This window comes from Colobus angolensis, unplaced genomic scaffold (assembly GCF_000951035.1).
Source record: "Colobus angolensis palliatus isolate OR3802 unplaced genomic scaffold, Cang.pa_1.0 Scaffold34, whole genome shotgun sequence".
In the NCBI taxonomy this organism is placed as follows: Eukaryota; Metazoa; Chordata; class Mammalia; order Primates; family Cercopithecidae; genus Colobus; species Colobus angolensis.
The window spans coordinates 1,338,822-1,362,141 of record NW_012116710.1 but is presented as its reverse complement, the minus strand read 5'-3'; the positions used below and the strand labels follow the sequence as shown (position 1 = coordinate 1,362,141).

General features: G+C 52.0%; 2 protein-coding genes across 7 annotated transcripts in view; both read left to right on the top strand.

Moving 5' to 3' along the window:
• The window catches only part of ATP2B2 (ATPase, Ca++ transporting, plasma membrane 2), a 216,620-nt gene extending 199,224 nt beyond the window's left edge, over nt 1–17,396 (top strand). For 2 of the 4 annotated variants that reach the window (XM_011952295.1, XM_011952294.1), the window contains 4 exons: nt 781–992; nt 1,108–1,215; nt 3,113–3,295; nt 12,294–17,396. In XM_011952295.1, the coding sequence (XP_011807685.1) occupies nt 781–992; nt 1,108–1,215; nt 3,113–3,295; nt 12,294–12,605 (815 nt within the window). In that variant the 3' untranslated portion in view covers nt 12,606–17,396. Of the gene's footprint in view, nt 1–780; nt 993–1,107; nt 1,216–3,112; nt 3,296–5,177; nt 5,354–9,431; nt 9,487–12,293 lie in introns of all 4 variants that reach the window. The other 2 variants (XM_011952293.1, XM_011952296.1) reach the window with 2 other exon arrangements.
• Nucleotides 17,397–20,284: 2,888 nt separating this feature from the next.
• The window catches only part of SEC13 (SEC13 homolog (S. cerevisiae)), a 20,315-nt gene continuing 17,279 nt past the window's right edge, over nt 20,285–23,320 (top strand). The window contains exons 1-3 of one of the 3 annotated variants that reach the window (XM_011952291.1): nt 20,285–20,428; nt 22,141–22,174; nt 23,200–23,244. In XM_011952291.1, the coding sequence (XP_011807681.1) occupies nt 22,163–22,174; nt 23,200–23,244 (57 nt within the window). In that variant the 5' untranslated portion in view covers nt 20,285–20,428; nt 22,141–22,162. Of the gene's footprint in view, nt 20,429–21,996; nt 22,175–23,199; nt 23,245–23,320 lie in introns of all 3 variants that reach the window. The other 2 variants (XM_011952290.1, XM_011952292.1) reach the window with 2 other exon arrangements.

Sequence of the window (23,320 nt, the reverse complement as noted above, 5' to 3'; positions counted from 1 at the left end):
AATACAAAAATTAACCAGGCATGGTGATACGCACCTGTAATCCCAGCTATACTTGGGAGGCTGAAGCAAGAGAATCACTTGAACCCAGGAGGCAGATGTTTCAGTGAGCCGAGATCACGCCACTGTCCTCCAGCCTGGGCAACAACGAGACTCCATCTCAAAAACATAACAAAACAAAAACGATACAGGACTGCATCAGACGCCCCATCAGTAGCGTCTACACAGCAGTGCCCCACCATGTGACAGCTCAGCTGTTAGAATGAAGCCATATGGGAGGGTCCGGAGCCAGCCTGGCCCAGAAGCCCTGGGCTCCATATAGGAATTGGCATCTAGTAATAGCCTCATGAGTCTGCAGAGGTCTCAGCAAGGGACATGCTCGGGTACAAGAAGCAGCACTCTCGGGGCAGCGCAAAGCCTCGCGCAGGTATCCTGTCCTCGCAGTCCAGAATGAGTTTGCCAGTCTGGGGTCACTTTTTAGAAGCCATGTCGCCCACCTTTAACACAGCTGGCCATCCACCTTTATCAGGTTTCCACAGAAAAAGTGGAAGACAGTTCCCCAAGGCCTTTCTCCCCCAGAGGAGAAAGGGCTTTGCTGACCCTTCACTGCTACTCTCTGACCAGCCAACAGCACAGCCACCTGGCCCCCCAGCATCCAAGCATGCCTCTGTATCTTAGGGATTCACCTCACCGCTCAGAAGAGGCCCCCATGAAAGGCCGGGCATCTCCCCTCTGATTCCCCCACCGCTGCCTTCAGCCCAGCCCCACCCTCTCACTTGGCAGGCGAGAAGATGTTCCAGATCGACAGCGGAAGGAATGCGCCCCTGCACTCGCCACCCTCAGAGCACTACACCATCATCTTCAACACCTTCGTCATGATGCAGCTCTTCAACGAGATCAACGCCCGCAAGATCCACGGCGAGCGCAACGTCTTTGACGGCATCTTCCGGAACCCCATCTTCTGCACCATTGTGCTGGGCACCTTTGCCATCCAGGTAGTGAGGCCCCCACCCTAACCAGGCCTGGGGTGGGCAGCAAGCAGCTGGAGCCCAGCCCTCTGTGCTCGCCCCTGATGGCCTCTCTCTTTCTCTGCTCCCCTCTGACCTCCAGATAGTGATCGTGCAGTTTGGAGGGAAGCCATTCAGCTGCTCTCCACTGCAGCTGGACCAGTGGATGTGGTGCATATTCATTGGGTTAGGAGAGCTCGTTTGGGGCCAGGTAAGTTCCTGTTAGGTCGCAGGAGGTGCCTTTTAGCAGGGCAAGGGAGACAGCACTGGATGGAGAATCCAGGACCCCCAGGAACCAGCTGCCAGACCCCAGGCAAGCCCCTCCCTGTCGCTGGACATCTGAGCAAGGGGGCTTGTCCCAGGTCCCATACTGGTCCTCTGGGTACTACTGCTCTGATTTTTGCCTTATATCTATCTACCACTGTTCCTGTTGTTTATATAATATTTTCTCTCAATCACGTCAGTTTTTTAACTTAAATTTGTTTTTAAAGGCAATGTCATATTACTAAGAACTGAAAAATCAGTATCACTTGTCATAAATGGAAGCTAACAAAAACATTAATGTAATGAGAATGACGTTATGAAACTCCAGCTAGAAGCCATGGCCTGCCAGGGGTTCAAGGCTGGAGCAGCTTCTTAGGAAGGGAGATGCATCAATGGTCTGCCGGCGCTGGTGGCCGGCTGGCGTCAGTCAGGGTCCTATAGAGCACTCAGAGGGAACGCAAGCAGGACATACTCTGCCACATTGCAGTGTTACTCAGTGCTGTGCCTGTGGCCATCTGAGAGCTGCCCCAGCTCCGGGGCTCCTTGGGCTGGATGCTTTTTAGGGGCCCTTCCAGCTTTGACCCCAGAATATTCTCCCGCCAGTTCCTTTTTCTACGTTTGCCTGAGTTCCAGACCCTGTCACAGCTCTGACAGCATGCAGCTCAAAGGCTCCTGACCCAGGACACAGGGCTTTGGAGGAGTGCCGAGAACCAATGCAGGGCCTAAGGGGCTTTATTCCCAAGGTGCTCACACATCCAGGCAGTGGGACCTGATGGGTGTGAGACATTGTTCTTGCCTTCAAGCTGTCTGCAGGCTAGAGTGAGAAGCTACAGGGGCAAAAATTAACTAAAAGATAAATAAGAAAGTTTAGTTTCATCCAAAAGGACTTCCTGTAACCTTTGGGGCTGCTTTGGCGAGTGATAAACCAGGTGTGACTTAGCAACTCCATTCCCTGGGCACCCTAGGGGCCAGGCCATCTGTATCCCACTGGGGCCCACACCCTACGGGAGGCTCTTCGGGGCTGGGCCCAGTATCTGAGGGAAGGATTCAGAGGACTAAGGTTAATGCCAGTGGTCAGTGCTGACTTTACACTCCCAGGGAGCCCCCTGAGGCTGCATTTGAGCCAGTGCCTGTCTGTCCCTACAGGAGATGGAAGGGACCTCTGGCATCTGCCACCTCAGCTTTCCTGTAGGGCCTGCGTCTAGGTCCTTAGCCCCACAGACAAGCCCTTTGGGGAAGATTAGGAATGAAGGCATAGCTCTTTCCCATACTGCCTTCCCAGTCCAGGATTGGTTGCCCTCAGGGTCCAGTGATCTCAGGAGGAATAAGGGACAGAGGACTAAGTAACCCCATGAGGGCTGAGAGCCAGCCACGGGCCAGGCTCATGCAGGACGAGTTAGACCCTCCACCGTGCCCAGTTCTCACCATGCCCAGAGCGGCCCCCACTTTACAGCTAGGAAAACCAAAATTCAGTGAGGTTAAATGACTTGCCCAAGGCCCTAGGACCGGGACTGTCTGGGGTATTCAAAGCCATATCTGTCCAACTCCTAGAGGCCAAGATTGTCCACTATATACCCCGACTCTGAATGAGTGAATTAAAAAATTAAAAAGCAAATTGCACTCCAGCCTGGGCAACAAGAGTGAAACTCTGTCTCAAAAAAAAAAAAGAAAGAAAGAAAGAAATTGTCAAAGACTGGGCTGAGGAACAGGTGAGGTGGGTAAAGAAGTGGATTGATCACATGCCTGGGTGAGTCGGTAGGAGGGAGGTAGAGGAGCGGGTGTCAGGGAAAGAAGGCCACCGGGAAGGACAGCCCCCCCATTCTGACAGCCGGGGTCCCTTGCAGGTCATCGCCACCATCCCGACCAGCAGACTCAAGTTCCTCAAGGAGGCAGGCAGGCTCACGCAGAAGGAGGAGATCCCGGAGGAGGAGCTCAACGAGGACGTGGAGGAGATCGACCATGCAGAGCGGGAGCTGCGGCGGGGCCAGATCCTGTGGTTCCGAGGCCTGAATCGGATCCAGACGCAGGTACAGGAGGCTCTTGGGGGCTGGGCCCAGGCCTGGCCGGGGCGGGCCAGGGGATGGAGGTGAGTGTGCTTGTGCTGCCTCCCAGGGCCCGACTTTGGTGCTGAGGGAGGGTGGCTACAGAGGGGTCCCGGCCAGCTCTCACCAGCCACTTGCACACCCACGTTGCACACACACTCCCGTGGCTGCTAAGAAACAGCATGGCCTCCTCAGGGAGGTCCCATTGTGCCCTCTTAGGGCAGCAAGGGGAAATGGTAGGGGTCACACCCACCATGATCTCCAGGGGGATTTCCCTGAGAGGGTGGGGCAGGGTGGCTCTGAGGGCAGAGGTGAGTGAGGGGACTGTCGCTCGGCTGGGGGCAGCCACCCAGAGGGACTGTGTGAAGGCTGGACAGAAGCTGCAGGCCAGGTCGCCCAGGGTCCCCCAGGGCCTGGTGATCAGGGGGTCTGCCGCCTCCACGGGGGCTTCAGTTGCTCTCCCCAGCTTCCCCTAGGGGGTGGAGAGGCTGTGGGGAGCAAAGGTCAGTCATCCCCAAGTACACACAGACACACAAGCACACACCAAGCACACCAGGGGAGCACAGGTGCAGGGTGTAGCCATCCAGAAGCAGGTTTCTTCCCCAGAGCAGAGAGAGCATGGCCGCCATGTGGCACACGACACACCTGCGCCCTCCCCACCCCCCCACACACACACGCGACATGCTCTCGCATGGGCCCTTATGCCTGGAGCAGGTGTTGTAGCTCACAAGTGCTGTCACAGCCCTGCGAGGGGAGGGTCAGGAGGGACTCTGTGGGTCTCTTGCCCAGACCATCTTGGGGGCTGGAGTGGGAGCTCCTCCATGCCCCAGCATACTTGGGTGAAGTGCAGTGTAGAGGCACCCACCTGGCCACCATCCTGCCAGCTGTGGCCCAGCACCTCATTTCCATCCGATGTAGCAGATAGCTCACCTGGGTCACCTCCTACCCCTCTGTACCCTGTCCCAAACCTCACCTCATGTGACCTTCACAGCCCTGGGGTGTAGATGTGACTCCCCCAGTTGTAGAGGTTACCGAGGTCCAGGAGATGACCCTTTCTACCAAGCTGGCACAGCGGGGGTGGGGACTGGAAGCAGGTTTCAGACCCAGAGCCGCCTGACACGGGCCTGGGCTCACCTCCCCTGATTAGGACCCTGGCAGCCAGCCCTCCCAGCCTGCCCCCACCTCCAGGGAGGTGCAGGACAACTCAGTGAATATGGCCCTGGTGCTGTCACTGCCCTGGCGGCAGAGCCATGCAGGGGTCTCCAGATTATGGGAGGAAGCAAGGACTGTGATTTCTTGAGTGGGCAGGAGCGTCTGTCTTGCCTGCCTCTTGTGGGTCAGGTGCTTTGCCACTTACAGATAACCCTGCCGGGCAGGTGGCATTGACCCTTCTTAAGAACAAGAAACTCAACTCAGAGAGGTGGCTTGCCCAAGGTCACCTAGCTAGTAAGTGACAGAGCTGGAATTTAGGCCAAGCTCTGTTCACCTGAGGGCCCCCACCACACCCCCTACCTCCACGCCGGTACCTGAGGGAGGCTGAACCCTGCTGTCTTCCCTCCAGATGCCATGTTTAATCACTGCCTCCCCCCCCCCGGCCTCACCCAGCCCACTGGCCCCTGAGCCACTAGCACAGGACAAAGGCCAGACCCCCTGTGTCCTCCCGGGGACCCTGGGGCCTGCAGGTGGGCCCAGAGCTGAGCAGACATCTTTCAGAGCCTTGGAGTGTGTCTGGTATTTTTGTTTTGATTTAAGTGACATTGTCGTTGTTGCCGTGGCTGCGGCTGTTCTTGTGATGTTGCGCCTGTCAGTCATGTAGCTGTTGTGTTCGTTCTTCTCGCAACTTGTCTCGTTCTCTCCTCCGTTGCAGATTGAAGTAGTCAATACTTTCAAGAGCGGGGCCTCCTTTCAGGGGGCCCTGCGGAGACAGTCCTCGGTCACCAGCCAGAGCCAGGATGTAGCCAATCTCTCTAGCCCTAGTCGCGTGTCGTTGTCCAATGCTCTTTCCTCTCCGACCAGCCTTCCTCCTGCTGCAGCCGGGCGTGAGTGTGACTCCTTACTGCCTCCGGCTGGCACTGCCCACGCCAGCTCCCAGGCGGGCAGGGGCTGGGGCACCAGAGGACATGGGGGGCAGCTGGTCACGATCAGGCCCAGGGGGCTGAAGGGTCACAGCCACCGAAGAGGGTCCCATTGGTCAGGAGAGTGTAACCAGTCATGCAGTGGCAGTCACTCAGTGGACCAGGGTCAGTCAGAGGGTCGTTAGGGTCCCAAGTGGCCAAAAGGTCTGGTTCAGTCAAGGGATCAGCAATGGTCAAGAGGACATCAGTGACCAAATGGTCCCAATCCACCACAGGGTCCCGGCAGCCAGAGGGGACAGACATGGAGGTGACACAGAGTGTCCCACTGGCCCAGGGTCATATGTGGTCAGCAAAAGCCTGGACCACCAAGGCAAGGGTTGGAGTTAGACAGGGGGTCCCAGTCTTGCAGTCAAAGTCAGCAGAGGGGTCACTGTGGGTCAAGGGAAGCAAGCCCCTCAGGGTCACAGTCAGTCACGTTGGGATCCAACCAGGAGAGGGTCACATCATCCAGGCTTTCCCAGCTGGTCAGGGGACACCCACAGCAATGAGAGTCATGATCAAGGGGGATGGTTGAGCCAAGAGGTCACTGCAGGTCAGAGGTCATAGTCAGCCAGGGGTCCCAGGCCACCTAGGAGCTCACAGCCTGGAGGTTGCACTCCAGCAGTTCAGAGTCTCTGCCCGCTTCCTGTCACTCCTCCCCTTGCACTTTTGACAGCATCAGCTGCCCTGCAGACAGCTTTCCCTGTGGCTGAGCTTGGAGCTTGCTGAAGTTCTAAGCCCTTCCTGGAAAGGACAAGGTCCCTGGCCCATTCAGCTTGACCCCTGGTAGAAAACGGTGGGTCGAGCCTCATGTCTTGCCTGGATGCCAGCAGGCCCAGAGGGACCTGATCTACCCTTGGGCATCCTGCCCTCCATTACCTGAGGGATAGCCAGAGACTGTGGCCCCTCCTTCATCTCCCTCCTGCCAAGCTCATCTCCTCATGCCACCACTTCTGATCTAGAGCACTCACCGCTGGCTTTGTGTAGCTCTTTCCCGGACCCATGGCTTCGGGTCCCATAGGGAAAAGCCTGTCTTTCCTCCCACCGCCCTGCTTCGCTTCCAGCCAGGCCCTTCTGATCTGCAGGGGAGCCCCTGGCTCTGGTCTTCTCCAGTTGACACAGTGTCCGTCTTAGCCTCCAGCTTCTTTATGAGAAGTAGACTCCAGCTCATCTCTTGCAACTCTATAAAGGGCCTGTACCCCCATCCAAAACCAGAACACCCACAACACACCCCCCCTGCAGCAGCGGTAACCTTGTGTGCTGGTGGGAGCGCCTCCCTCAGTGCCTCCAGTGGAGGCGCAGGCCACAGAAAGCCTGTTGATGGCAACTGTCCATGACCTACAGTGGCAGGACAGAAGCAGAAAGCAGGGAAGGAGCCCCTCAGTGCTCATTCGTCGGCACAGAAATGCAATGCTGGGGAGGCCCAGGGAGCGAAGACGAAATGGAGATGCATTTCAGCAGATGGTGGCTGAGTCACATTTCCATGAGATACCATCACTAGGCAGTCACTGCCAGGATTTCTAGGGGAAGGCAACATTGGTCCCATCCTCCTCCCCTTTAGACCAGAGAGCTCTCACCTTAGCAGCAGCCTAGCCAGCTGACCTAGCTCCTCTCTGCACCAGCTCAGCTCTGGCCTTGCTCAGCACCTCCACCTCTCCTGAGGTGCGGTGACCAAGTGTCCTGTCAGGGAGAGCTACACAGGGAAGAATCCGCTTCTTCCCTTCTGCCACCCCTCCTGGTGACTCCTGCGGCCCTCTGGCTGGGGCTGCCTGCCAGGAGTCTGGCTTCTGGATGAAAGCCCAGTTCTTCGTCCATCCCAGTTCAGCCTCTTTCTTGAAGGGCAGCACTTCACCCTGGCCACGACAGAGCACAGCTGACATTGCTGGGCACCCGCGCCGCCTTTGGAAGTCTTCCCTGAGTTAGCCCCTCATCTTAGCCTTCACAGTCTAGAAGCTAGAACTGTCCTCTCAAACCTCAGCCACTTCTTTCTCAGCTTTTTTCCTGTGTCATTTGTAAAGCCATTCAACAGGGCCAGTCTGGGAATAACACTTCCTTGCAGAAGTGCCCCTTTCTTCATTTCTGCAGAAATGCTTAGACAGGAATGTGTCTAAACTGACCTCCTTCCAGGCCACATCAGTCCCCTGTAGCCCGTGGTTACCCCAACTTTGGAACAGTCTTGGAAAAGAAGCCTAGGCAGAGGCTCAGCCAAAGCCAACTTGACAGTCCTTGCCCTGACCCCTCATTCTCTCAGGGGACCCAGCGGGGCTGGCCAGGACCTCCTCACCCTGCTCCCCATCTTGCCTCCCCCCTCTTCACACCTCCCGGAGAACCTCGCATTCCCCCTCTGTGACAGAATCCAGCCTGTAATTCTGGGTCCCTCCTGAGACCCTTCCTGAGCCTGTGGTCTTAAAAATAGCCTGACCAAACCCCTGCCTGAGGGCACTGGTTCCCAGACAGGATCACAGCCTCTGCGGTTTCAGTACACACATTTGGACGACATAGCCTCATGCCTCCTTTGCTTGAGTCTACAACAGTGCGGCCTCCTCTGGTCTCCAAGGACGCTGAGGACCCTCTAGACACCAGCCAAGGTCCCTGCAGAAGCCAGTATGCTTTCCTCCCACAGGGAGGTTTAAACAGGTGGCCAGGAAGTGAGAGAAGGGCCCCAATTTGATGGGATGAGGAAGTGGGCTGCCCTACTACCCCACAACTCCTTCACCCCCACCACACCCCACCAGCCTTCTGAGGGGAATCTGCTTCCTGGGGATTCCCCAGCGGAGGAGGCTGCCCATGTACCTGCTGAGGCAAAAACACCTACAGCCAGTATGCCCTGGAAGGAGTCAATCCACTGTCCCCTGGGTTATGAAGAGTTGACCACAGAAGCCTGGGACAGGGCCTGACTTCTGACCTGGGACACTGGAGTAAGGAAAGCCCCTGAACACAACACAGGCCCTCCCCTCCCCACAGCACCACCGCAAGATGAAGGCCTCAGCAGACAGACGCACGTGGTAAGCCTGACCGCAGTCACGAGGCACATGGCGCGAGGACGCTCGGGAGGGAATGAATTGGTGCACGCTTCTGACTTACCCAAAAACGAGTTTGTTTTCACCCCGGAAACTTAATGGCACACGCCTAGTGCCTTATACCTGAGCCCCACTCAACATTTCCAGAGCAGTTCCCCACTCCCTTTACTTCAAAGATGCCTCACCATTGAATTGTGGGAGGGGAGGACCTGCCAATACATCCATTTTGCAGAGAAAGACACTGATGAGGCCAGGATCACACAGCAAGGGCGTGGCAAGAGGTCAGACTCTGGAGTCCCTCATTCTTCCCACTACTTACACCGCTTCCCAGGAGGCCCACAGACCTGGAGCCACAGAGGCTGAACTTCCATTCCGGAACCAGTGCCCACGCCCATAGCCTCATATTCGTGGAAAGGAGTCAGTCCTCCAGGGAAGGCCAGAGAAGCTGTTTCTCAGCTTGAACTTCTACCAGCGTGGCCAGGACTGGAGAGGAGGGCACCTTCCCACTGGTGATCAAGGACCAGATTAGCATCCCACACTTCGATCCAAGGCAAAGCTGCACAGCCTCTCTTTCTCATTGCCTCAAATTCCTAACTCATCTCAAACCATCTTTGTACTCAGTAAGTCTGTAGCAGGCTCCATGTTTATCACTGGAAGTCCTGCTCCTTCAAACCACCCAAGCCAAGAGCCAGCCCCATAAGCCAGGTCCTAGCCACATTCTGGACGCCGTACCTTGCTGGACAGATAGGGCACTTCCTGCTCCCACTTCCCCTGCAGATTCCTGGTTCTGAAGACTCCTAGGGCAAGGAGTTTGCATTGTTAGGGGGAGAAATGAAGACAATGAAAAGGGAAGAAAGCTGGACTTCTCATTAGTGCTTTGGTAACTAATTTAGTGCAACCTTGGGTTGGCGAGAAAATGGCTTGCTTTATGGGGGGGGACCCTAGACCTCTCCGCTGTCTGAATATTCCATGTGTTTGTTTCCCTAGAGGGCTAGAGAACCCTGGACACAGAGTTCAGCAAGAGAGAGTGAAATTAAAAGAGGTTGTGAGTCTTTAACCTTGAGCCTGAAATGAATGTGAATCAGTCCCAGACTCTTGGCTTCCTTGAAGCCGGGTAAACATTCGAGTATGTCGAACCCATCTCAGACCAGGGCCTGTGCGTTTCCTCAGAGCCCTCTGACAACAGGCGTGGGTCTCCCTGCTCCCTTTGTGCTGACGAAACCAAAACATCTGAAACCCTGCTCACTGGATCCCTTCCTCTCCTTCCCCTCACCCCCACACCCAAATGCAACTTATGCCAAAAAAAAAAAAAAAAATCCTACCTTTAGGGTAGGCAGGGAGGGGAGATGGAAGAGCTTTTTTTCCCCATAGTTTTTTCCATTTCAGCCTCGGAGAGAACCGAAGTGGAGACTTGAGATGGCCGTGGCGGGGTGTCCCAAAAAGTCTTGTCCCCACAGTCTTGTCCAGAGCAGTTCATTTTTTCTGTTGTCTCCATGCCAGGGGGAGGGCGGAGGGGCCTCATCTCATTGTGTGTCATCCCCTCTGCGTTGTCAGTCACATGACAGGGTCCTGCCACCATCCCCCCACCCCACACATACACTAGGTGTTCCAGTCAGCATCTGAATTGCACTTCAGCCTCAGAACACACAGCACTAAGCTAGGCAGCTACAGCCGTGACGCTATTCCCACTCTACAAATAAGAAAGCTGAGGCCAGCAGTGCCTTCTTTGTTTTCAATTAATCAAGGTGTAACAGCTCACTTACCAGGAGATCAGAATATGAACCATCTCTGCAGAGCCACAAAGAGGGACTCCAGCAGCCACAGTGGCCGTGTCTGGCTGGCTCTTGCTTGGCACTTGTTGCGTCTTATTTAAAGCACGATTCCAGCAAGTGGGGTACCCTGGAGTCCCAGCTCACCGTATGCAAGGTGAAAGGACAGAGGTGCTTTTCAGAAAACAGAAAAGTCAGCACTAACTAGTAAGCAATGGCTGACAGCAAGGGAGAAAAAACAAGCCAATCCATGGGGTCTTACCTAAGACCAAGAAGGATAATTGACAAACCTTATGTTAAATTATTCTCTGTGCACTCTAAATTAGAAGTCAGAGGAGCATATGACATGCTTTAGAAAGAATTCCCTCTGCAACAGTAAAACAAACCTTCAGCAATGACACTTAAAATCATCAACCACTGTCACCTAGAAACTCCACTTCCATGGAAGAGGGCTTTCCCCACCAGGGTTCCACAAAGGAGCTACCCCTGGGTTCCACTGAGAGCTCAAGTCCTGGGACTTCAAGGGCCTCCCCACGACCGTCTCGTCCAGTCCCCTGCCTCCCCGCAGGCCTGTAGTGTAGGGCAGCCACTGCTCTGCAGGTGGGTGCCACTTGGCCTGCACACAGCAGCCGACTAAGGCTCTGTCCTGGAGGCGCCAATGCCACCTTGTTTTCTCCACCTCTGACTCCACTTCGAGTTGGGGCTGGGACGAGAGGAGGAGGCACCTTTGTCCCAAGTCCCATCAGACTCTTGAGATGACAGGCACTACTGCCCCTCCCAGGAGTCCAGAGAAGAGACACCTCTCTTCCAAGTGAGGGTCCTGTCCCTCTGTACCCTGTGAGGCAGGACAGAGGACAACCAGAGAGCTAGTGTGGCTTGTCCACAGTCAAGGCACCAGATGTGGCAGAGCCAGGACGCAAGTTGGGTCCTTCTGCCTTCAAGTCCAGTGCTCTTTCCACTAGCCTTGAAGACTCAATGACCAGCCTCCTCCCATTCTTCAGCGGAGGAAACTGAGGCCCCAGGATGTGTGGTTTACAACTGAGACAGAAAATGAAAGAACTTGCTGTTTTGTGACTCAGTTCCACACACCCCAGAATCCCACTGGGGCTGGGTTTGGCCATCTGATTCCAGCTTCGTTTTTTGGTTTTGTGTTTTCAAAGCACAAATAAACAAACAAAATCCCCCAGGAAATAAGAGACCCCAAAGCAAGCTCCAGTGACTGGCTGGCCAGGGCTTTGAGTCTATACTCGAGTGTTTACCTCCCAAATGCATGAAGGAAAGAAACGCTGGGTACAAACGACCTCCGTTCACATTGTCCAGGCTTCCAAGTGTAGCCGTGTGTCTGTCTGTGTGTGCCATGTGGCTCCCGACCCCGCGTGGCATGCAGCCCGCCCCTGAATGTCATCTGTCCGCCAGCTCCTGTGTGCTTTCTGGCTGCCTCTGCTCTGCACCTGAGAAAGCCCTGGGTTGGCTTTGGTTTGCTTTGCTGCCTTTGATTTGATGTTCCCGTTCTGTTTGGCCCTCATGTGTCTCTCTCATCCCAGCTCATCCAACCGTCTCTCCTTTCTGTTCCTTTTCTGTTGGTGACACATAACCTGTTCCATGTTGTATGGTTTCTTAACTGTGTGTGGTTTTTCTAAGATGAATTTTTTTTAATAGCCTCTCCTCTTTCCTACTTGATTCCCACCTGGTCCTCCTCCCCGTCTGCATGGTTGAACCTCTGCTTTAAAGTGAACAAGGCTCAGTCTCTCACTAGGTGTGGGTGCCCGCAGGAGTCAACTGTGCTTCCTTTAACCACTGTTTCCCATCATCTCTTTGATGGTGCTTGGTGATTTCTCCTGTCCTAACACTAGTTTCTACCAAAACCAAAGCAATTTTTAAAAACTAGCTCAAGGATGCCTATAACCTGAGCCCCCTTTTTCACTCTCCCCCATCCTGTCAATGCTAATAACACCCAGCGACTGTGGATTCCAGCCACCTGCTTTGCCCTAACCCTTCTCACACCCGCCCCTCCTGTGAGCCCCCCGAGCCTGGCTGTAGTCCCCGGGCAGTGCTCCTGACCCTTGTGCTTCCCTTGCAGATCCGCGTCGTGAAGGCGTTCCGTAGCTCTCTCTATGAAGGTTTAGAAAAGCCTGAATCGCGAACCTCCATCCATAACTTCATGGCTCATCCTGAATTCCGGATCGAAGATTCCCAGCCCCACATCCCCCTCATTGACGACACTGACCTGGAAGAAGATGCCGCGCTCAAGCAGAACTCGAGCCCGCCGTCATCGCTCAACAAGAACAACAGCGCCATTGACAGTGGGATCAACCTGACGACTGACACAAGCAAATCAGCTACCTCTTCAAGTCCAGGGAGCCCCATCCACAGCCTGGAGACATCGCTTTAGCTGAGGACCCTGTCGCCTGCCCGCCCACCCTCATGGACCCCGCTGCCACCCGCCTTCTGGGCACCCATCCATCCAGGCACCCAAATCACCCAAGCAGCAACGAGCAACAATCGGAAACCAAATACTGGAGAGAAAACCAACGTTTCCACCAACAGACCCTTTCTCTGGCTGCGATGCTGTTTGAACTCTTTTTCACTTTGAGGCAAGGGGCGGGATCTCCACTGGGGGCTTACGGGAGTGAGCAGTTTTCCCAAAACAAGCCCTTCCTGGCTCCCACCCAGACATGGACCAGCCATGCACCCGCCCAGCCACCACATCCCCCGCATGAATGTACTGTACACTTTCAATCCTCCCCTTGTTTGGTTTTTGGGGGTTGGGGAGGGGTTTTTTTGTTTGTTTGTTTTCTTAGGCGGGAACTGCAAACAGACTCTTTTCTGAGACTATTTATCCAATCCACTGGTCTGTGAGTTTTTGAAATGCTTGCGCAGCATGGTCTCAGTTGTATAGGTTAATTTAATAACTTTTTGAAATTGCAGAGCTTAACTCGCCTAGTAGATTTGCACCAATGGAACCGAAGAACTTCATAGACACTCACAAGGTTATATCCATTTCTTTGTATCTATATCAACGTATACTTCTCCGAGACTGTATACGTCCATATAGATAGGTAGATATATATATATATAAATATATATACATGGATATATAAAGTTTCTTTGCCGGCATGTTGCCTTGTTTCCGCTTAAATTGCTCTATTTTAACTTATTTATGTCCTAAAAGAAGAATGTAATTTGTTTACAAACCTGTAGATAACGTCTTTGGCTATTTGTATGGTTTAAGAACACTGGTGGCTGAGATGCTATAAAAACAGCTCGGCCCAACAGACACTTCCCCTGGGTTGCATCCTTGATGTTTTATGATAGCCATGCTCTGATTTTTGCCTGCTATTTCCGTTCAATAATGTCACTACCGTGAGAGGCTCAGGCAGAAGCCAAATGCTACCGAGTTGCCATCCTGAGGGGTTTAACAACATGCTCCGTAGACGAAGGGAGAGGAGGAGAGAAGGCTTCCTGGGTTTGCAACACTAACGGCCATCTGGCCCAAGGATGCCAGGATCTGCAAAGCACTGCTTGAAGACTTTTCTCTCAATGAAACTCACTTGAGTTTACTAAGAGCATTTCAAAAATAGGTTCTCTTTGGCACTGTCTGTACAGAGATTGAGATAGTGTTGAAATATTATAAATGGTAACGTGTTGATTTTTTTTTTTAGTTAGTAACTTACAGGTTTATTTCCTTATTAATGGCAGCGTCTGAGCTGTTGGCATATTGGATGAGGATCAGTATGGCTTGCTGCTTTTATTTTTATTTTTGAAGAAGAATAGCCTTTTTCTCTGCACTATTTAGATCCGAATGAACCTTATGATGTGTATATTGAGATGTATTCAGTGTGATTTTAAACCAAATTGTCTTCCTGTAGTCGCAATATATACTGTAGCCTTTTAACAGCAAGTCTTGCTTTCCCAGACAGAAAGCCATTCTGAAACCCTACAGTATCACAGGTGAGAAAAGGTGGTTATTTTTCCCCAAGACAACAGCACTAGTAATCCCACTTGATAAGAGCTTATTTAACTGTGTGTCAGCCTCTTGACTGCTAAGCACTTTGTGGGGCTCAGCGTTTTTCATAAAAGAACTTTTGTATTTAATACAAAGTTTGCTTTGAGACTTTTCAGCATATGATCTTTTTCCATAAACTTGTACAGTGCAAAAGACATTTTGAATACCATGATCGATGATGTCCCATGCTTCGAGGAAAACCAAACACTTTCCACGTCTCTTGCAAAATCCATTCCTCATGCTGACCCTCCTCATGGTGGCTATGTCAGCCCAGCCCCTTCCCTTCTCCAGGCCCAGAGAACTCTTCCACAAACAAGATGAGAGCCACTCGGGAAAAGAGCCATAGTCAGCTGGGAGGGCCTACATTTGGATGGCTGTGGAAAAACTTGAGGGTTTGGGGTTCAAAGTCAGCCCATCCCACCTGGCAAAATCTTCCTGGAAGGAGGTCCTTCAAGAGCGTACCACCTGAATGTCATGAAGAAGTATCTCTGAATGTATCCAGCAGAGGAAACTGCATACCCAAAGGGGTGACCAGCCCTCAGATGTGCTTATTGGATTCCAGTACAAATGCCACCAAAGCCAACCCACTGCTCTCCTACGAGGAAGGAAAGACCTGCACGTGTAAAATATGGGGCAGCCTTGGAACATGGTGTTTTTTGGAGTTTCCTTTCTCACAGTTTTCCATCTCCCCACTTCTTTGATCAGTCATGTGTCTGCAACCTCATTCCATGACATCAGGATAGCTGTGTTTGCACGCCATGCTCCATGTTCATTTGGAGCCAGGAGAGGTTCTCAGTGGAGCCTGGCTTAGGGAACAGGGAGCGATGGAAGAATGCCAACATTAGCGTTGGTCGTCTCTTGTCAGGAATGAAGGATGCTTGCACACATGCACCCCCTCACTCTCACACTTGCACACACACACACACACGAAATGGTTGGTTTGTCAAAACTCACTGTAGTACATAAAGCTTGCACTCTGCGTCCTATATCTAGCAGCATGGGGTACGTTTGGCAGTTCACCCCATTAGGGGGTAAATAATTTATGACCATTCATCTGTTTTTATGAATTTTTTTATCTAGACAATAATTGTAAATAAAGAACTCACCATCTCTGTTCATTTAATACTATGCAATGTTTATGCTTTCAATCGCTGGCTCTTCTGACTCGCGCAGTGTGGTTCTGAAATGTCTGTGGTTTTAAAAAAAAAAAAGGCAAAAAACAACATCAAACAGAACATAGTAAATATATCTGTAATGTATACTTTTTTCTAGTTTGGGACTGCATCATCCATATAGCTTCTTTTCTGCCCTCTAGACAAGGGCTCCAGGAGAAGTTGACAGATTTGGTTCTGAGAGCTAAGCTCACCAACTTGTCTCCCCCTCAACAGATGAGGGAAGGGCAGGGAGCCTCTTCAGTGACTCCTGGCGCTGCAGAATCACTCATCTTTGGAGGTGAGCAGGGAGAGCTCTGAGGAGTTTCCTCCTTGCAACTCAGGCGGAGATTTCTTTAACTCAGGAGCAGCCTCCATTGCTCCCGCCAGCCCCTCACCATGGCCCCTTGTCCCCTTGTCCCAACCATAGCATAGAGATGACAAGAGGGAGGCGGTCCTATTTCTGAGACTGGATGAATTAAAATGACTGCACTGGCTCAAGGACTCTGAACCTGTCTTGTCCTGGGTCCCCCAGTTATTGGAAGCCACTCTTTTCCCCAACCATGTTGAAATGCCACCTTTACCACACACTGATGTTTTATATAGACTCGGATCTATTTCTGGAACTTCTCTTCTCTTCCCTTACCTGGGTGGCTCATCTGGCACCAGCCATGCAATTTTAACTATTCAATTTCTAATGTCAATTTCTAATGTCTTATTATGTAGTGGGATGAGTCCCTTCACTCTTCTTTTACAAAATTTCCTAGTTATTCTCTCACATCTATTCTTCTACATAAACTTTAAATTGTGCTCAGTCCTCCACCCTCTGTCCCATTCCCACCCCAAATCCTGGGCCCTGTCATTCCCTGTGCCATCATCTTCCCCCCATTGTAATTACTGTCCACTCAGGGCTGTGAAATCGAGTATGTTCTATAAAGAGGGACAAAAAGGGCATCCTGATCTTGAGGGAAGCCTTCTGTTCCTCCCATCATTTCACCTGCCCCCTAAGCCCAGGAGTTGTCATGAGAGGCCACCAGGCCCCCACTCAATCCCAGCTTAGGAACCAAAGTCACCCACCTTAGTTGTGTTGGGGTGGACCCGTCATCTGTCCCTGGTCCGGATGAGAAAGAGGAGTCTCTCCCAGGCCTGGAGCTGGGAAAGAATGTGTGGCCCAGTTGTCTGCACTTCTAATTCTCATCATGGAGAAACCTTTATTCCTGTCTCCCTTTCCTGAACTGATTTTTTGTTGTTTTTGTTTCATTTTGTTTTGGGGGGATCGTTTCTTGCTCTTTAATTGGGAGTCTCCAGCACCTTTGGGATGCAGGCAGTTCTTGCCTGGGCCTTCTCGGAACCCTCACTCCCCTAGCCCACTCTTGCGCTACCTACAGGAGGCTGCCAACCTGGTGCACTCTGACAAGCCTCCCACCCAAATCTCTCTCCTGCCATTGTGTCCAAAATCCTGCCATTAGAGGATCTTGTAGGGAGGGGCGTTTCTTGGAGGCTTTTAGGCCTTTCAGAGTCAGGACGGAAGTCAGACAACAGCAGGAAGTGCCCAAGCCTTTTCAAAGTTCCAAACCAAGCTCTCCTGATTTTAATGTAGAGATCATACCAACCCAGGTAGGGGAGGAGGGTCCCTAGCCCCAGGCAGCAGCCATCACCCCCTCCACTGAAAACGATATTGGAGGCTGCTTTGGGACTGCCCTTCTCAGCCCCCTGAGTCTGTTTTGTAATGCCTGTGGTGCTCTCCCTCCCGGACCTTTCCTCTCGGGGGTCACCACACTTTGCTAACTCTTGTGTGCACATATTTTATAATAGAGTAGCGAGGGAATGGTGCCGCCTCCAGCTTCCATAAGCTGCCCGGGCTCTGGGGTCTCTGGGACAATCGGGGCTGGGAAGTGACTGTGCTCTTATTGTACACTCTTTATTTCTCTGTATCTTTGGCTTGTGCTCTTTGTAATTAATGGGATTTGTCTGCCTTTTCAACACTATACTGAGCAATAACAATAAATGCACACGTGGAAATGCAGACACGGTACACATCACAAGGCCTTTTTCTGAAGGACATCTGGGTCCCCGCCCTTTGTGGAGTTGAACTCAGGGGGAAACAGAATCCCTGGGAGGGAAATGCCCTTTGCCCAAGGGCCCACAGCTCAACGGGCAGTCTCTCTACTTCCACTAGGTCACACCTTTTGAACACCCACCATTTGAGGGAGACAGGCTTACCCTGCCATGAGCCATTAACCTATGAGGAATAGTTGACCATCTCATAGAAGAAGACTGGGGAACGGGGCCTCAGGACGAAGAGGAGGAGGTTTGGGGGCAAGGGGCCGGGGGCCAAAAATCAGGGAAAGTTAGCCTGATTTGGGGTCTGGATTAACCAGAGGGAGGAGATGGGGAATACAGACACAGGATATAGGTGGCACCCCCTACTGGGGAGAGGAGTAAGGCAGAGGGAAGCCTGGCACCCGAGGAGTCTGGACTTAACAAACCTCTGCTGAACATCAGCAGAGAAAGAGAATATGCCCAGACCAAGAAGTAATCCCTAAGGTTGGCCCAAGGGTTGAGAGTTACACACACACACACACACACACACACACACTCTCACACACTCACAATCACAGCTCTTCTTAGGTTGAACTGATCCCCAAATCAAGCACCATAGGCCCATCCAACTTCCAAACTCAGTTTCGTATCCAAGGGTTCATTTAATCCCAATATCAACCTTCAGAGGAGGTATTATTATAATTCTCACTCAAAAGAGCAGGAGACAGCAGCTCAAAGAGGTGAAGAGCATGCCCACCTGGTAAGCAGGAGATCCAGCACTGATACCTAGCAGTCTTGATGCCAGCCTCTGCACTCTAAACCTCCATATTACAGTGCCTTATGGGCCAAATACCTTACAGCAAATACCTTAATGAATAAGATATCGTTCTGTTGCTTGTCACAATTCCCCAATCTCTTCAACATCAGTGTCTACACAAGGAAATTATTTTAATCACAATTATGCCTCATGCATTATATTTACATCTAATATGCCCTTGTCCTCATTTTCCACTCAAAGAAAGTGAGGCTCAGAGAAAAGTGACTTGACCTTATCACCTAGAAAGTCAGTGGTGCAGCTATAGATCCAAGGCAGAGCCTGTTCCTTGAAGAACAGAAGATCTGGCCGGGCGCAGTGGCTCACACCTGTAATCCCAGCACTTTGAGAGGCCGAGGCAGGTAGATCACCAGAGGTCAGGAGTTTGAGACCAGCCTGGCCAATATGGTGAAACCCCATCTCTACTAAAAATACAAAAATTAGCCGGGCATGGTGGCACATGCCTGTAATCCCAGCTATTCAGGAGATTGAGGCAGGAGAATTGCTTGAACCCGAGAGGTAGAGGTTACAGTGAGCCAAGATCACACCACTGGACTCCAGCCTGGGCAACAGACCTAGAGTCCATCTACATGTACCCTAGAACTTAAAGTATAATAAAAATAAATAAATAAATAAAAAAAAAAAAAAAAAAAAAAAAAAGGAGCTCCAGGAGATCCCCCCAAACCTGCCTTTGTTCCCTGCTCTACCCTAACTACCAGCCCCTCACACCCCTGCAACAATTTCTCCACTAGAGGGCAATAAAAAATCTTGAAAGCTGTGGTGGGGTAGAAGAGTTGCCCAGAGGCCTGGCCCTTAGTTCTAACACCCTACTCCCCTGGCCTCCTCTCCAAAGCTCCTTGACAGTCTGGGTCTATCACACTCTCCGAGCCTTAACATCTTCCTTCAAGCAGTGACCATCTCCAGCTAGGGTCCTTACTCCCAGTTTCAGCAGAGGAAACTGAAGGACTGTGACTTACCCAAGGGGAGTCAAGGCCTCCCCCAGCTCACCTGCCTCCTTAGTATCACAAGGGCCCCAGGGTTAGACCATATGTGGCTGAGGGGGCGGGGGGCCCAGGCTCTGTCCTCCAGTGTGGCATTCTCACTGCGCTTGTGGGGAACCTTCAGCTGCCTTACCTTGGGAAGCCAGAGACCTGGCGTCAGGGACCCTGGGGATTAGGTCTAGGGCTCTAGCTGCAGGAGCCTGGCTGAGAGCCTTCATTGCCTATGGGGAATCTCCCTGATGGGACTTACTCAGGACCCCGGGGGATCGGTTTGGAAGGGGCAGTCCTATATAGGGGTTAGGGATGGCAGGGCAAGAGGTCCCAGCCTCTGGTGAGGGGCATTCCCTGGCCTCCTCTGCCCTGGTCCCAGTCCTTGGGTCCTGATGGGGGGACTACAACAAGGAAGCACTAGGACAGTCTACTTACTCCCAAGACGTCACTCATCCTACAACATTCATCATAAGGCCAGTCTCACCCAGAGCCGCAGAGAGGCGGGTGAAGCTGTAGATAGATAGCTAGATAGATAGATAGATAGATTTATTTTTTTATTTTTATTTTTTTACAAGAGTCTCGCTCTGTCTCCCAGGCTGGAGTGCAATGGTGCAGTCATGGCTCACTGCAACCTCCGCCTCCCAGGTTCCAGTGATTCTCCTGCCTCAGCCTCCCGAGTAGCTGGGACTACAGGCGCGCGCCACCATGCCCGGCTAATTTTTGTATTTTTAGTAGAGACGGGATTTCACCATGTTGGTCAGGCTGGTCTCGAACTCCTGACCTCAGGTGATCCGCCCCCAGCTCGGCCTCCCAAAGTTCTGGGATTACAGGCACGAGCCACCGCACCCGGCCGATAGTTATATTAATCCTTCCTTTCATTTATGGATCTCAGGAAAAGGGCAGACTTGGTCGGGAGAGTAGACCCACCGAGCTTCAGATTCCAAAGCCCCCCGGTCAGGGTCACTGCGGAAACCAGAGCCCCAGCCCTCTGGTCTGGGCGTCACTGGAGGATAGGGGCTGGGCCTCGGGAGGGCGGGGCGCGCCCTTTGGAAGGCGCGGAACTATTGCGAGAGCCGAGCGCGTTGCTGCCCGGAGGCTCCTACGCCACAGCCCGGCGGCTTGAGGGCCGGGCGCCGGAAGTGAGCTGTTCGGAGGCGCCGCTGGGAGCTGCCACGTCCGAGACCCGGAGCAGCCACCGCGGCAACCATGGTGAGTGTTGGGAGTGAGGAGGCCGAGCAGCGTGAAGGCCACGGTCGCGGCCCTAACGGGTTCGTCGGCCGTGCTGAGTCCCAAATCCTAAGCTCCCCTCCACCGCTTAGAGATCTGGGGGGCTCTGGCCCCGTCCTTGCGGACCATTCCGAGGGGAGTCCAGAGGGAGGCCAAGGAACCTTCCTGACTGCGGGGCGCGCCGCTGCCGCGTCTCCTGCCAGCCTCCCTTCCTCCTCTTCCGTCAACAATTGAATACAAAACGAGGAACAGCAGAGGAGCTACTCTATACCGAGCCCTCAGCATTGTTCGTAATCTCAGCCTGCTAACATCCTTGTGAAGAAGGTGCCATTCTTCTCAACACTTTACAGATGAGAACACTTGAGGTTCGGAGACGTGGAGCCTCCTGCACAGCTGCTTAAGTGGTAGAGCCGAGATTTGAATCCTCCTAACCATTCCTTTCTGCCGCCTACTACATCCCCTAGCAGTTGCTCGGGGTAGGGCCCCCGAGTAGGATGGGCACCTCGGGAAACGTGAAGATGGCCTGAACGACCCTCCAAAGGCAGGGGCTCAGGGTTTTTTAAGTCTCTGTGGCATCTGCAGTGTACATTCACTCCACACTTACTCCTTGAGTGAATGAATGACTGAATGAGAACTAAAGAATGGAAGTATCTGGGCTGAGCCTGGCATATCTAGTACATGCATTCTTTTAGAAACATGGGTGTGCCTCAGCAGCAGGTTTGAGGGAACCTGCAGGAACCTAGAAATCAGAACACTGTATTCTTGCTCTGCAGAGGGTTAGGTGTAAATCACTCACCTCTAGCTCTTCCACTGCAGGTTAGAGTTGAGGCCCTAATGCTCTGACATTGAGCTCATCCTAAATGAATTAACTCATTATCTGATTTCAAAGAGGTGAATTTTGAGTGCAGGTGTTAACAGGGGCCAGATAACACCAGGTCCCTGGGAAGAAGTACTCTAAGAAGTTCGTTCTCTCTCTCCCCCCCCACTACCCCCTTTCTCTCCCTCTCCCCCTCTCCCCCTTCCTGCCTCCTTCCTCCCTCCTTCCCTCCTTTTCTCTCCCCTTCCCTCTTTCCTCCCCTCCTCCCCCTTTCTCTCTCTCTGTCTCATTCAGAAGCATGGTTCATCAACCGTGACTGATGGGTGAGAGCGGTTAGAATTAAATGCTGATTATTTCTAAGGTCCTTTGGTAACCTGGTTGAAACTACCTCTCAGTAAACTTTCTTCCTGAACCTACTTATCCTCAGCTTTACAGAACTCAGTGTAACAACTGCTTTACATTCTAGACAGGCAGCCTGGTGGAGTGAAGTTCTGTGGACTGGGAGTTAGAAGGTTAGGGAATGGGGCTCTTTTCCCAGTTCTGCCTTTAACTAGCTCTGTGACTTTGGCAAGTGCTTTCTCTTCTCTGGGCTTCTTCAGTTCCTTAGTCTGTTGTAGGTCTCTGATTGACTCTGCCCTTGGTACCCTGCCCTCCCCGCCTTCCCGTGCACTTTGTAACCTATACAGCTCGGCACATGGAGGAAACTCCTTATTGTCCTTACTTGCCTTTGCAGACTTCGGGGACCTGTTTTTTAGAGAGTCTAGAATTTGATGAGAGAACCTGTGCTTACTTGGTGTGTGCCTCTTGAACTGCTTTGCAGCCATCCTCTTCCAGTGTCTGCCTTTCTGAAAACACAAGTCAAACTTTATACCTACAGGGCTTGTGCTGGAAAAGATGAAATGGGGAAAATGGTAAGAAATGTCTGTTCCACAATGAAACTTCTTTTAAGTGCTCTTTTCTGTCCCAAGAATTTAAGAGAATAGTGGTTGAGCAAAGAAAAAAAAAACAGCTTTTGTTCATTTACTTATTCATTCAGCAAATAGTCACTGAGTTCCTTCTATTGGCAAAGCACTGTGCTGGATGATTTGAGGGGATTTGAAACTGCAGATGGCTCAGACTATGGATCCAAGGAGCTCACCTTCTAGTGGGGAGAAGAAACAACATAAAATGTTGTTTGTGGTCAGTGCTGAAGATGTGCAAGAGAGTCCAGCCATTTGAGGATCTGAGAATCTTCAAGAAAGGTGATGGGTGGCCCTTTTTGAGCTGGACCTCAAAGAATGGAGAGAAGGGTGATGACCATGACACCATGTTCCAGCCCTGCAAACTGTTCAGTCCTGGATCCCACTAGGTGATGAACCAGGGAGCAGCCTCAGGAAAAACTCTAATCAAGTCTCCCAGTCTGAAGTAATGACCCTGTTATGCATAAACTGCCTGGAACATCAGAGGCGCTGTTATCCAGGAAAGGAACACCAGCTGTAGCTCCCTTGGGGTCTGTCCTCACCCTTAAGAGTAGCCAGGACTGCTTGCCATTTCCCCACACACATCAGGCTCTCTCAGACCTCTTTGTCTCTCCTCATGTATTCCCTCTGCTTGGCTGCTTGGACTGGTATTTTCTCCTGTGCCACCTGCAAATTCCTACCCATCATCTAAGGCTCAATTCATGTCTACCACCCTACCACTCAGGCTCCTATGGGACACTCAAACCACCATTACAGAATTTATCTTGCCACACTAGCATCATTCGCGAGCTTCTCAAGGGCAAAAGTTCCTCTTTGTGTCTGTGTATCTAGTTCCTGGCACAGTGCTTGGCAAAAAGAAGGTACTTAGAATGAATGCTTACTGAGTGAATGAATGAATGAACGAACGAATGCAGCCGTTCGTTGAGATGGTTGTATTCTGCCATCAGTTAATTTACCAGCGATATCTTTGGTTCTAGGTGTCAGTAATTAACACTGTGGATACCTCCCATGAGGACATGATTGTAAGTATTAATATCACCCTCCCTGAAGGGCTGTGGACATGGGCATTTTTGTGGGAGGGAAGCAATTTGGGTTTTT